The sequence below is a fragment of the Durio zibethinus genome, chromosome 14 (genome assembly GCF_047325235.1).
Source record: "Durio zibethinus cultivar Kanyao isolate XHJ-2024 chromosome 14, ASM4732523v1, whole genome shotgun sequence".
Classification (NCBI taxonomy): Eukaryota; Viridiplantae; Streptophyta; class Magnoliopsida; order Malvales; family Malvaceae; genus Durio; species Durio zibethinus.
The window spans coordinates 10,083,970-10,098,610 of record NC_143175.1 but is presented as its reverse complement, the minus strand read 5'-3'; the positions used below and the strand labels follow the sequence as shown (position 1 = coordinate 10,098,610).

Here is a 14,641-nt window from a genome sequence, read left to right as displayed (position 1 = left end):
GACTAATGCCAGTTGAAGCAATGGGATTACTACATTTTGGGATGGTGTAGCCTACTACAATTGGGAATAAATGCCTTTTCCCCAGTTCATGTTGAAAGTGAAAATAGGTCAAATATGGGGGGAAATATAAAGGATAACTGGAGAGAGAATTTAGCAATGTTGATTTTGGGATGTTGGGAAAATGGAGAAAATTGGACGAAATTGGATAAAAGGGGAATTAGGGCAAAATGAAAGGGGAAAAAAAAGAAAACTTGAAAAGTCAAATTATATATATATATTATGGTATTTGATTAATTGATTTTTGTTATTTTTAATTAATTAAAAAATCAAATTACTCATAAAAATAAATAATTTGGGATCCATAATCAAAGATCAAAATTTGGGCTTATGGGCCTTCAAACTCTAATGACTTTAGCAGGGCTTTAGACCTTCAAATTAGGCTCTCCAATCTGAATTCAACATTGACCTGATAACCGAATTAGACTTAAGCTCACACAAAAAAATTCTTAAATTGGCCAACCCGAATCAAAATTCGAATAGGTCAAATCAATTTAAATATAAAAATTGAACAAATTCGAATTGATTCGAACAAAATTAAGTATTCACACTCATGCATTTCATCAGACTTACTTTCATGAATAATGAACTATGATTTGTAAAAAGCATTTGAGTAATTTGGGGATCATTTAGGCTATGTAAAAAAGAAAAAATCAATGTGAATAAAAGATGAATGGACATAAAAATTTAAATTTTAATTCAATTGATTTATATAATTATTTTAAAAATTAATACCTAATAATTTTAAATTTTAAATTTTAAAATCTGCATTCTTTTTACTTTTAAATTATAACTTCTTATATTAAAAAAAAAAGACGGATATATACGTTCCCCATGATACTAACAGCCCACAAAAGCAAATCAGCTTTTTCTCCCTCCACTATGTATCTTTCCAATATAATTGCTTCAATTTCCACTTTTTAAAATCAAGATCTTGCTTTAAATTTAAAAAAAATTATCACATTAAAGCAAATAAATTATAAAATAGACATCTAAGTGCCCCCGCCCCCTTGGTTTCCATTATAAAATAATGTAAATCCTTGTCGGTCATCGGTATGATCATGATTGCTTAATACATCTAATTTATCATATAGCACTATTTAATTAATTACTAATATACTCAAAGGGTGCTCATCTTCAACAGAATATTTCAATTGTGCAATTTTGACTGAATGTGAGTGAGACAGACATTGTTTTTACTTAGGTCCAAAATCTATGTAAAAAAAAACAAAAATCATTGTTATTATTAGTTATGCTCTTTGTACTGTTTTAATGTTTTGTTTCCAAAACTCGTTCTAAATTCTACGCTGATAGATAATTTCTGTCTCATTTTATTAAAAAAATCTCGTCCCGTTCTTGAACATACTAAAATTGTCAATAGAAAGAGGTATGTTTTGACCAAATTAACCTAGGTTTAGGTTCAAAGGTATCAATAGCAAGTAGCAAGGCCTTTGCTCCCAAAGGAAATGGGAGTTCATGTTCAGCTCTCCACCAAAATGCCTACCATGCCAGGGCATTGGGTAGGGTAATGAAATGACTCTTTCACCATCATGATGTGAAATAGTTAGGCTGAAAACATGATATAGAAAACTCAGCAGCCTGAGCACCAAGGCAAAACTTTGACAACTACATATCCATTTTGCTTTAACTGCGCATCTTTTTTTTTTATATAAGTTATCTACGTATCTATTTTCCGAGTTCGGTTTTTGATTCATTGATTTCACAAGTAAAATTACGAAGCTGCCACATAACTCATTTTTTAATTATTTTTTAAATTTATTTACTACAGTATAAGGATATGAAGGAATAGCATAAATTAAAGTTAAACCAGAGTTCCAGTTTCACAATCTTGATCTACAATTTATCTGCATCTATTTACTGAGTTTTGTTGTTTGCATCCCCTCAATTGCGCCCCAAGTTTCCTCCCTTATGTTAGCTAGATATAAGAAAAGGATACTACGTACCAAATCATTCTCAAGGAACTCAATTATTGTTTTATCAACATTAAAATAGTTATGATATTACAAAAGCCACTTTTTGCTGCTTTTAAAGTGGCAATCAGATCCCTTAATTTTTCTATTAAATTGGCATGCAATAATTGATTAGCAGACAGACAGAAGAGAAAAAAAGAAAAACCCAAAGTTTACTTTGCACTGTTCAAAGAGCATATCTTGAGATTTGTTCAATCCCCCATGAACTATATACTTCATCCCATAATGTACAATTTTTTGTATAGATTTTCCAGTAGAGCTTCTCCTAAATCATGCTTTAAATCGCTCTTTCTCTCGGTGACTTTTTTTAAATGTTTTCTTGTGGATTCGGTTGGATGTGATTACTTTGAATTAATTAAGTTAAAATGTAGATTTTTTATTTTTTAAATTTTGTTTGTACCTTTTTTTTTTTTGCCGATATATAAAAAAAAAATGAAAATATGAAAATGGAAACAGTACCAGTAGATTAGATACTATTTCTAGGTAGAATTGGACAAAGAATGATGAGAGGTCCAGCCTTCAAAAGCATATGGAATACAGCCTGTTAGCAAAAACAACCCACCAAACATGTCACTCCACTGCACTCCACTCAACAGACTTCCCCACTTGTGTATATATACGCTCACTCCCCACACAATCACTCAGTTCCTAAACCATTAAAGAAAACTATAATTTTCCTACAAAACAATGAAAACCCATATATTTTCTTTAGTTTTCCTCTTCTTTTCCCTAGCCCAAGGTCTGAACCCCAAGTGTGACATCCAAGACCATGGCTCAAACCTCCGAGTGTTCCACATTTACAGTCCATGCTCACCCTTCAAACCCTCAAAGCCACTTTCATGGGAAGAGGATGTACTACAAATGCAAGCCAAGGACCAGGCCAGGCTGCAATACTTGTCGAGTCTGGTGGCTAAGAAATCTGTGGTGCCAATAGCTTCGGGCAGGCAGATTATACAAAGTCCAACTTACATTGTCAGGGCCAAAATTGGAACTCCACCTCAAACTATGCTTATGGCCATGGATAATAGCAATGATGCTGCTTGGATACCTTGCTCAGGCTGCCTCGGCTGCTCTTCTACTGTTTTTGACAACGCTAAATCCACCACATTCAAGACCCTTGACTGCCAAGCAGCTCAGTGCCAGCAGGTAACAATGATAATGCTTCATTTCTTAACAATTCACAATTTTCACTACTTAATGCTTGCCACTCGCTTGGCAGGCGCGTGAGAAAGACTGCTAACTAAACTAAACCTGTGATAACATATATTTTGTGAAAATATGGATAAGCATTTTGTCATTTCTTGGCTAAATTTATGAGCTAATAGTATAAAATATAGTATATTTGAACACCCGCTTCATGCGATCATTTCAGGTACCAAACCCCACCTGCGATGGCAGCGCGTGTATTTTCAACATGACCTATGGCGGTTCAACCATAGCAGCAAACCTTTCACAAGATACACTCACCTTAGCCATTGACCTTGTACCAAGCTACACTTTTGGTTGTCTCCAAAAGACAACAGGCAACTCAGTTCCACCACAGGGCTTGTTGGGCTTAGGCCGAGGCCCATTATCATTCCTCTCACAAACCCAAGATTTGTACCAATCAACATTTTCATACTGCTTGCCAAGCTTTAAGTCACTTAATTTTTCTGGGTCTTTGAGACTTGGGCCAGTTGGGCAGCCATTGAGGATCAAGTTCACCCCATTGCTTAGAAATCCTAGAAGACCATCACTTTACTTTGTGAATCTGATTGGGATTAGAGTTGGAAGGAAAATTGTTGATCTCCCACCAAGTGCAATTGCTTTCGATCCTACCACTGGTGCTGGTACCATTATTGATTCTGGTAATTAACGTTTCCTTAACCTCCATTTGATAGCAAATTAATTAATCTAATGATTGAGATACAAAATAACAAATGTTATTGCGAATTTCAACCACACAAATGTTAACTTCAGACTAAAAAAATTTTATGCTTCACTTTTCATTTTTTTTAAACCAAATATACTTCTTTGAAATATTTGTTGTTTTTAAGGTTACTCTTTTGGTCCATTGTTTTGTTTTGGAAAATTAAATAGTTAGGAGACCCAAAAATAAAGTAAATGCTATCTCAAAAAACAAAAAAAAAGTAAAGTAAATGCATGATAGTTTAAAACACGAAGAACATTTTGATGTCACATAATTAAGATATGGGCATGAGCCAATCTTTATTTTGGAGTTTTTTTTTTTTTTTGAACTTTTTGCGGCATACCAAGGTGTCTCTAATGTTGAAGACATGGACAACAAATGCATTAGTGTGTTTTAATTGCAAATACTATTCAATAGGCAATATCTAGATAGGCTTTTTGTTGCAAATTTTAAGCAACTGCAGGATGTAATTTTAGATTTATTAAATATTATTTTTTTAAAAATATTATATAAATTAATCGATTTAAATTCATTGTTAGTAGTATTTTATTTTATATATGATTTATTTAGGGTTTAGAAGAAGCTTTTGTAATTTAATTATCCTTTAAATAAAATTTCAAGAATATTAACTAAAACTTCATTTAAAATAAACCCAATTGTTAATTACATGTACATGTACTTATTTGCCGTCTAAGAATCACTAAACTTGAGTATTAAACGTAGGAACGGTCTTCACGCGACTAGTAGCACCAGTATACGTAGCCATCCGAGACGAGTTCCGGAGACGAGTTAATGTAGCCAACGTGACATCTCTTGGCGGTTTCGATACATGCTATACGGTCCCGATCGTGGCGCCGACAATGACGTTCATGTTCGCTGGAATGAACGTGACACTGCCAGAAGAAAACCTACTAATCCACAGCACAGCAGGCAGCATCACATGTTTGGCAATGGCATCAGCACCAGACAATGTCAACTCAGTGCTGAATGTGATAGCCAATATGCAGCAACAGAACCATAGGGTACTTTTCGATGTGCCCAATTCGAGGTTGGGCGTGGCACGTGAGCTCTGTACCTAAACTCTTGGGGAAAGAATATATGAGACCAAAAAATATTCTAAAGTAAAATTTTTTGTAGCTTTTGAATTTGTAAGTCTTAGTCACGGGCTTTCTTCTGTTATCTCATTTTATTTTGTCTTTTATCATATTGGGTCGATGACAGTGTAACAGCTAGCCCGTACCATGTCACGGGTCAGTCGGCAACAAAACTAAGACCATTTCACGCTAAGTTGTCAAGAAATTTCAGTTTAATAAAGTAGTAATTTTTATGTACCTTTTCCTTGGTTTATGTTGAACCTTGATTTTGTCTAGTCTGGTATTTGATAAATTATCACGTCTATCGGTAGAGTTTTCAATTTTATTGTCAAAATCAATAAGGTGATAGATATTTTTAAAATATAATAAAAATAATAATTAAAAAAATAAAATATATGATAATTTTTTTAACTCCTTTTATAAAATTAAAAAAATTAAACTATCAATATATCAAAAACAAACCCCTCATATTTTTTTGTCATTACCTTTGCTTACACATACAAAAAAATTTAGGCTTGTTTTGTCATTATTATTTGAATTAAAGAGTTCAGGTTCGAATCTTGATTTTTTTGTTCCCCTTTTACCAATATTTATTAAACTCGTTTCAAGGTTTAACATATTATTATTTTTTAAAACCAGGATGTAAAATTTTCGATTTTGTCCATTTGAGAAAATTTGTGGACAAAAGTTATTGATTACAGTTAATGGGATGGAGGTAAGCATTAATAATAAAGATTTACACAACTAAAATAAATGTTCTCAGAAGTCCTGGCATTCTATGCTCCTGAAAGTTTTCTAGCCCTTAATAAAATCATAAAAATTGAGCTCTCAAAATGCCATCTGTAGCAGCGAAGATTCATCCATATTTAAAAAAAGAGAATTAACGATGTCATTAGCTCCGTTTTTGTTTGAACCCATGACAATTCTTGGCTATTATTTCACTTTTTGATAGAGAATTAAATTCCAAATCATAAAGATTTAGCAGTGAAAACTGATGGCACTTGCCAATAAGGCATGCCTCTCAAATTTTGCGCAAATAAAGGCAATGGCACAATGGATACCTATTTTTCGAGATGCCAAATACAAGTCATGACACGATGATACAGAACCTTCTTCATCTCCAGACTTTTGAATGAAGAAAATGCCAGAGGCAGATGATGTGAAGTGACCAGTCATGAATGTATTGCAAGAACACATTCAGTGACCAAATAACTCCCGATACCATAAAAAGTCAGCACTATGATTTTAAGCATAGCAGTTCCTTATCAAACCAATTAGTAAGGGATTCGGGAAAGCAATGTTAGCCTTCAATATCATGTCCTTTATGCACAAATGATTATGGTTCTTTGGTATCATTAGAGTTCCCTTTTATGAAAGGAGATGCTGCCTGAAGAACTTCCTGGTTCATATGTGGTTTTGTCCTGTAAGGCAAAGTCAAAGTATCAGGTTGAAGTTTCAGTAGGAAAACAAATTCATAGTAATTCAAATTGTCGATGCTTTTTGTGCAAAGGCAGAGTGAAAAAGTAGCAATAAACAACGGTAAAAATCTTGTTTGCGATTACTGGAGCTGCAGAACTCCATTAAGTCCAATTACTGATGATTCATATAGGTATCTTGTGGACAGCCGAAAATATACCGTAATGAAATGAAATGAATGCATTGACTATGAACATAAATGAGATGCAAATCATAACTTGAAAAGACTAAAAGCCTATGAAGCTCTGGAATATCTAGTGGTCATTTTTACATGCAAAAGTTTGAGCGATGAGCAAGCTGCAATGATATAATGTTTTTAATCACATTTTAAAGCCTGCTCATGATGCAATGCCCAGAGACTATGTCTTTGACCTCCACTAAACCGCAATTTCAGATTTAAGATATCAGGCTCCTTGCCCCAGAAAGTACAGGAAGAAAGAAGTAGATGACAGTAGAAAATAATTCCCAGCTTAAAACATTATAAATTCAATTTTGTTTGAACTAGAAGGCACATTTCCAAGCATTTCCTAAGTCATGTACACCGTCGACAAGAAACTGATAGAGGGAAAGATTGTCATTAGCCAAGAAAGACTTTAGGAGTTTTTTTGTTACTATATGTTCTTAATGTCTAATTCTTTTTATTACTGTGGTCATCATGAACAGGGAATATCTATTCTCAAAGATAATTATATTCAAATTCCGCCAGGTTGATTCAAATAATATTGAATATGATTCTAGGCATTCATTGCAGTTCTGCAAAAATCATCTTACTCAAATTAGAAGAGGCAAATGTATTGCCATAAAAAAATAATAATAATAAAGTGCATGGAAATTTAGAAGCAATATTTCAATCATTCATCTTATAATTCTTTGAGCTACACCTATGCAGGACAAACAGAAATCATGTGTTGGAAGAGCTGAACTTATCAACACCTTCAATTTTTCAGTTAAATTTACTGATTGAACAACAAACACACCGGACAAGCCTGATATGAGTTGAAGAATACTTCAAACTTTGATTTCAGGAAGGTTGAAATAGTACAAGGTTATATCAAAAACATAATTTAGCGCTTCAGACAGAAACCTGGAAAGGAAACATCATAATTACCATGTGTTGCAGATAGCAGTATTACTAATATTGCTGTTAATAGAACCTTTTAAAACAATCACTTTTCAGGATTTGAAGACTCCTGAGGTTGATAAAAGCACTAATAGTGGCGATGACAAACTCAGTACTGCAGAACTGAATTACAAAACCTCTGATCAGAAATAATATTCCGGCATTGTGCAAATTCTTGCTGTCTGCCCCTCCATACTTTCCTCCATTGCAGCAGCAGAAGCACAAGCCTGTATCACTTGGAAATGAAACCAACATTAAGTACCATTCTATGTAATAATATATTGCTAAATGTCACTAACTGAAAACAGACCTGAATAATTCTACAAGGTTGTTAATATCCATTAGTTACCACAATGAGGAACTAACAAGAGTTTATAATTATATAGCTAATTTTTAGTACTATAGTTGCATAAGATCTAACTTTAGTTCCTTTTCTTCTGCCTTATTGTGAGGACTACTAATCTTTCCCACAGGTTGGCAAAAAGTGAGGCTAGAAACCAATCAAATTGTGATACATACAATCTGCAAGTGCCAATAACTAGACATTAAACCAAATATGCTCCATGACAGAAAGAATACATCTTTCCGCAATCAAGATGACAGCAAAACTTTTGGACAATTAGCCAAACTCTCCATTCCTTAATTATTTTATCCCTTTCATTTGTCTGAAGGAAAGACCAATGTGGGAGGTCCAAGAATATTAATTTAGTACCATGATTTTTGGCAAAACGAACCTTGAAAATTCCTGTAGTTTTTATGCATAAGAAACATTTAATAGTTAGACTTTCTGTTGTTTTTGCTAAATACCTCAATTTATAGAGTACAAGAATAAGATTCTTTTAACTACCTGATCTAGACTTGAGTTAGTACACTTACAATGCATGACATAATAGAGTAATAGACTGCAGATAACATGAATGAACACTAGTAAACTAAAATTTGAGATGCTGATCATTATTATTACCATTTCTTTCATATTAACAAAAGTTAAATAAACAATCATATCAGTATTTAATTACCACTTACCAGGCCATATTCTGCATGGTTTAATAATTTTGCAATGATGGATCAGATATAAGCATCCAAACAGTACTGATGCAATTTTAAACCATCTGAAAATCTACAATGAGACAAAGTTACTTTAACCTTAACTTGACATACCTGATTTATGTACAATTGGAATGTAGATTTTCTGATTTTGCCCCTCCTTCATTAATGATAGGTCAATCAACTTTCAGCATTCCTCCTCTGGATCATAAGGAAATTTTTAGCAACCTTAACAAAAAGAATGTAGGCTATGTTAAACACTGTCAATCTTTATCATCTTCATACCAGTGTTTTAGAAGAGTAACCTTGGCTTTGCTGATATCGTGTTCCTGAACAACACAAAGTATAGGAAAATTTCATTTTAAATAAAATAGTTAAAATCGTTTTGCAATATTAGTAGAAGCAAACGGAGATACAATATACCTAAAGGCATGTATCCTTCCACTCTGCAGGACAGCAAATGGTGGTGATTCATTAGGCAGCAGCATGTTGTCACTGATGTTTGAATCACTGCTGCTGTTGGTGATATGTTTGAGTCTGCTGAAGCCTGAAAAGTTAACTTTATTGCTTATGATAAATTGGTATACCTCCACTTTAATATAAGAAAGTGGGGTTATACAATTTCACAAATTGCATGCAAAAAGAATTGAAAGTAAATATTTTTCTTATAACTCAAATTTCATGGAAATTGATATAATATAATTGAATAAATCATGACATAGGAAATATGGATTCTGTCATTAGTTGCAATGCTGGAAAACATTCTTTTTGCTTTTGTGGATGTAAGAAACTAAATTTCATTAAAGGCAAGAGAAACAAATACAAATGACGAAAAACTTCTATAAATGCCAGAATCAAAATAAAGCACACAACATTTATCAACAGAAGGTTGGAAAACCCAAAACTTATTGTATATATTTCTACATTGCAAATGTAAGTAAGTCTGTATTTGAAATTAGAAATTAGTTGTAGTAAATGACATTCCATAAAATTGGCTGTACCTGAGACTTGCATTCTTTGATTTTCTCCCTTCAGTTTTACTCATCTGAATCATTTTCCTCTTTCTCTTCCTCTGAATCATAGACGAATTTATTATCAATCTGAACATAAGGTATGTGAGCAATGTTAGACCAGTCTCGTCCTTCATCCCTTTGGCACCTTTGTTTTAGCAATGGGCAGTTATGAATATATAACTCCAAAAGTGAGAGAAGCATGTCCTTTCTGGGAAAAGATTTGAGCTTTGGAAAGTTAACAATGCACAAACATTCAAGAGAATGAAGGTTTTGAAAGCCCTTTGATGACAGGATTTCCACATTTGGGAAATCACTGATGGCAAGTTTGCTTAGAGAAGAAGGCAACATCATTCCTTTCTCTTCATGCGGAAACGACACCCCATCTAAGTACCCTCCTCTAATGGTGAGTCTTTTAAGAGAAGTGAGTTTATGCAATCCCCAAGTAATTAGTCCTTCGAGAATTTCAGGTTTTGAGATTGTAAGCGAAGTTAAGTTGGTTGGAAAACCTTCTTCTGGAAAGGATAACAAACAAGGACAATTTGATATCTCCAATTCCTGAAGAGAAGTAAGGATGTGCATGCCATTGGGCAGAGCTAGGAGTTTCCTACACCAACTTAGGCGCAATACTCTCAAGCTGGTGGAGGGCAACCTGGGAATCGAAGCCAGATTCCGAGAACATTCTATTTGAATCTGCTGAAGATGGGTGAGCTTGTCCAGTCCATCAGGTAAATACTGAATCTTTTCACACCTGCCAATGAAAATGAATTCAAGGCAAGTGTTATTGTGAACTGAATGTGCAATGGAATCCAGCATCTGGCAAAGGTCAATCCTCAGGTGTTTAAGCCCCACAGGTAGCCGGCCACTTGATGATAAATTGACCAACTTTGAGCAACTCCAAATCTTGAGACGTTGAAGCCTAACAGGTAACTCACCTCTTGATGATAAAGATATTAGAGACGGACATCGTTCAATTATCAGATGGTTAAGTAGAGATGTGCTGCTGATCTGAATACTCTCTTCCTCCAATAAACAAAGTAAATTCTTACAATTTTTTACCACCAACCCTGTTAGAGTAGGAGGCAAGTTATTATGCGAAAATGACACCAATTTTGGACATTTTACGATCTCCAGCTCCCTAAGGGATGTAAGGTTGTACACAGTTGTTGATAACTTCTCTAGTCTTTCACAATGCTTTATTCTTAGGTATTCAAGATTGCTAAGGGTTTCTATTTGCACCAACTCTTCTTTTTCCTCTCCAATCTCCATTGAAACAAGTTGAGGACAGCTCAAAATTTCCAAGTTACGGAGGCACTTTGACTGTGCTAACCATCCTCCTGTGTTCTGCCACAAAGAAGTAAGCTCTCCACAACCTCCAATTCGAAGAAGTTCAGCTTTTGTTAAGCCTAACAACAATTCCCTTGTTAAATTTGTGATGTTTAAGAGAGAGACTTTTTTTAATGAGAAAAAATCAAGAGAACTCTGATGAATCACTTCTTTGCACCCAACAATTTCTAGTTCACACAACCTGGAAGAGTTTGGAACTGAGACAAGCAATAGTTGACAGTCATGAATCACTAGTTTTTCCAAGCAAGGCAGATTACTTGGTAAGCTTCCCAACAGTTTGGGGCATTTCTTGACAGAAAGTTCACGGAGGCAATTGAAGTTTCTGGTTTTCTCATCAACATGGCAAGGATTCCACTCCTTCAACTCAGGCATTTCTTCAAAATGAAGAATCTCTAATGATGGAAATGCATTCAAGCAATTCTCTCCATAGAACTCAACACCCACCCTATTGACATAACTCATTCCTTTGATATAGAGGGCCTTCAGAAATGGTAGTTTTCCAATTGATGGGAGTGAATTACACTTTTGGCAATATTCAAAATTTAAGAATATTAAATTTTTGAATGAAGGATCTCCTACCCAAGATGGGAATGTCAAACCACCATAACTCTTGATGGAGAGTTTCCTAAGTTTCTTATGAGGTTGAAGCAAGCTCAAAACCTCCAGTTCTACTCCTGCCTTTCCTAAACTATCTTTCAAGTCTGCACTCCACTTCATTTCTAGATCATCAAGGCTAGACTTATCAAACAAGCTAGCCTCCAAGGCATCTTGAGCATTGACAAGATTTTCCAATCCTGAAATAGAAAGTTGACCTTTGAGATCAGATAAATTCTTCAGCTCTCTTATTTGATATCCAACACCTTGGGCTACAACAAAATTGGATAGTGCCTGGAGATCAATTAATTCACCAATTCCAAAAGGCATCCCTTTGATTGAATTTGCATCAGCAATATCAAGATGTCGTAGGTTGGTTAAAAATCTCAAATTCAAAGGTAACTGTTTAAGACGATCACAGCCTCTCAACAACAAGGTTTGTAAGTTGAAGAGAGTACATATAGAATCAGGCAGGCTTTTGATTTTAGTATAAGAAAAGTTAAGGTAGCGGATATGTCTCAAATCTCCAATAGAATTTGGTAGCTCAGAAATGTGGAACCCTTCCAAAGAAAGCGCTCTTAAGCATCTCAACTTCGGCAACAAATCAATAAGAACATTGTTTGTTAGAAAGCAGTCTCCATCTTTTAGCAACATAAACGGCAGGAATGTTCGTAAATGCTTTGCTTCATAAAACATATCAAACATTTTAAGTCCATTATACCTATTACCAATGTAGGATGAGTAGCGAGCACGGCTTGAAATTTTCAGTTGCTTATCATCCTCTGCTCTAAAGCATATTTCTCCTGCAGCTAATCGAGCTAGATCATTGATGAGGTCATGCATTACAAATCGAGATTTATTTCTGCTAGATATTTGAAAAAATGACCTTGACACAAGATCTTGAAAGTACATGCTACCTAATTTTTCAATTTGCCTTTTAGTACCATTTGCTTGTTGCAACAAGCCATCCGCCATCCATAACAACACTACTTCCTCCTCCCCAAATTCATAGTCTTTAGGTAGTATGGAACAATACCAAAAACATTGCTTTAGATGTGGTGGAAGATGATAGTAGCTCAACCATAGAGCTGGAATTATGCCACTTTTCTCTTCCGGTGAATTCCATATCTCATTCTCCAATACATCTTTCCATGCATCAGGATTTACTCTAGTGCGTAGCAAGCCTCCAATGGTTTTAGCTGCTAAGGGCAGGCCATTACACTTTTTCACAATCTGTTCTCCAATTTCTTTTAAATCTGAATGGCCACTGAAATCTTTTGCTCTTAAGGAATGTTGAGTTAAAATGAAGAGACAATCATCATTTGACAATTTCTTTAAAGAGTAATCTGGAACAGTTCTCATAACTGATGAAACATTTTGATTGCGTGTTGTCACAATTATTTTGCTTCTTGGAGCCCCTACTTCAAAAGGAGACTGAAGAATGGTCCAATCATTGTAGCTGACATTCCAAATATCATCCAAAACAAGCAGAAAATTCTTTTTAGACAGCTTCTCCTTCAATTTGACTTGGAGCAAATTCAGATCATTTACTTCATTGCATGCCTCAGAAGTGACGGACTGCAAAATTGTTTTTGTTATTCTAATGATATCAAAATCTTCTGAAACACACACCCATGCTTTGATATCAAAATGATCCTTTATGCTATCATCATTGTAAACTAGTTGAGCAAGAGTTGTCTTACCAATCCCTCCAATTCCAACAATAGGGATCACAGAAACTTCACCATCAATACTATCATTCGGTAAAAGCAAATCAATTATTGCCTTTTTGTCGTCTTCTCTCCCATAGACCAGAGCTTCATTCACCAAAGAAGTAGTTGGTGGCCTTTCTGTTATTATCTTAGGCCTACCAACATCATTCTCTCTTAATTGCAAGTAACTTTTTTCTGCAACTAACTCTTGCAGTCTAACAGTAAAAGCTTTCATCTTCGACATCATCTTATAACTAAACAAGAAAGCATTTGGACTGAAATTGGTAGTAAAGGTATGAATGATCTTCCGTACCTTACTTCTGTTTGCTTGACGATCTTGCGTTGACTTTTTTCCCAAGGCCTCAGTCGCGAACTCATCTAAGATGTCATCCGCATCATAACCCAAGTCTTGGAGCTCCCCCAACCATATCTTCACCTGCTTATCCTTCATTTGCTTCACCTCTGCATCATCAAGCACAGCCTGGATATTTCTCAGTATCATTTCCCACTTCTTGAGCTCCTTATGGACCTGCTTTTCAGTACCAAAAAGGAGGGAATCAGAAGAGGCCAACTTGGCAAACAAGACATCAAAGAAAGCAGATAAGGCACTCTCTCCGACTAAAGACATAGCTCAATTTTTGGCAGCAATGAAGTAGAGATGAATAATTCTGTAGGAAGCATCAAGTTAGAAGTGTGAAATGATCTGTCACTTTCAATTTGAATTTTTTATATCTTCCATCAATTACGAAGATCTTTCAATTACGAAGTAGGTAAGAGGATCAATCAATTGAATCCCAAATCACTCAAAAGTCAAAACTCCATTATTTTAGTTAATTATAGTTTTGGTATCGGAGTTTAAAAAATTGTACAATTAATATTTAAAAAATAAAATATATAAATCACTCATTAAATTTTCGAAGTACGTAAACTTTTAATCCATACATTAATGCGGTTCATTAAATCTATCTATATAACATCTAACCAATAATTTCACACTCACATATTTACTGTATGTTAGTTAAAAAATTATTTATTATCACATAAAAATTTCATATAAATACCACTTGATATTTATATGTTTGAACAAGAATTTTATTGCTATGAAGTTTTTATAGCTACATTTTTCTTTCTTATTTTATTATTTTGTTAGGAAATAATGTCTCAAAATATAAACTTTCTAAAAAATCACAATTGACATCTTAAAAAAAAAAAAAAAAACTAAAGAAATCCCGAATGAAATGCCCAATTTCAAACAAGATAAACCCTTGATTGAAATCCCCAATA

General features: G+C 34.4%; 2 protein-coding genes across 5 annotated transcripts; one reads left to right on the top strand and one right to left on the bottom strand.

Annotated features, from left to right (window-relative positions):
- The first annotated feature begins 2,691 nt into the window (after positions 1-2,691).
- Positions 2,692-5,288, top strand: LOC111294464 (aspartyl protease AED3-like). The gene is made up of 3 exons (XM_022887773.2): positions 2,692-3,194; positions 3,421-3,895; positions 4,681-5,288. The coding sequence occupies exons 1-3, from the start codon at positions 2,736-2,738 to the stop codon at positions 5,034-5,036; spliced, it is 1,290 nt and encodes a 429-aa protein (XP_022743508.2). The 5' UTR covers positions 2,692-2,735; the 3' UTR covers positions 5,037-5,288.
- Positions 5,289-5,934: 646 nt separating this feature from the next.
- On the bottom strand, positions 5,935-14,112 carry LOC111294396 (putative disease resistance RPP13-like protein 1). 4 transcript variants are annotated; one of them, XM_089743483.1, is made up of 6 exons: positions 9,696-14,112; positions 9,118-9,231; positions 8,980-9,023; positions 8,809-8,895; positions 7,612-7,874; positions 5,935-6,472 (listed from the first exon to the last, which is right to left on the bottom strand). In XM_089743483.1, exon 1 carries the CDS (start codon positions 13,983-13,985, stop codon positions 9,732-9,734), a length of 4,254 nt encoding a protein of 1,417 aa, XP_089599609.1. In that variant the 5' UTR covers positions 13,986-14,112; the 3' UTR covers positions 5,935-6,472; positions 7,612-7,874; positions 8,809-8,895; positions 8,980-9,023; positions 9,118-9,231; positions 9,696-9,731. The 4 variants fall into 4 exon arrangements, with proteins under 4 accessions (XP_089599609.1, XP_089599607.1, XP_089599606.1 ...); XM_089743481.1 differs by having other exon boundaries at positions 5,962-6,472; positions 7,636-7,874; positions 9,118-9,241; XM_089743480.1 differs by lacking the exon at positions 5,935-6,472 and having other exon boundaries at positions 7,453-7,874; positions 9,118-9,241.
- Between the last annotated feature and the right edge of the window lie 529 nt (positions 14,113-14,641).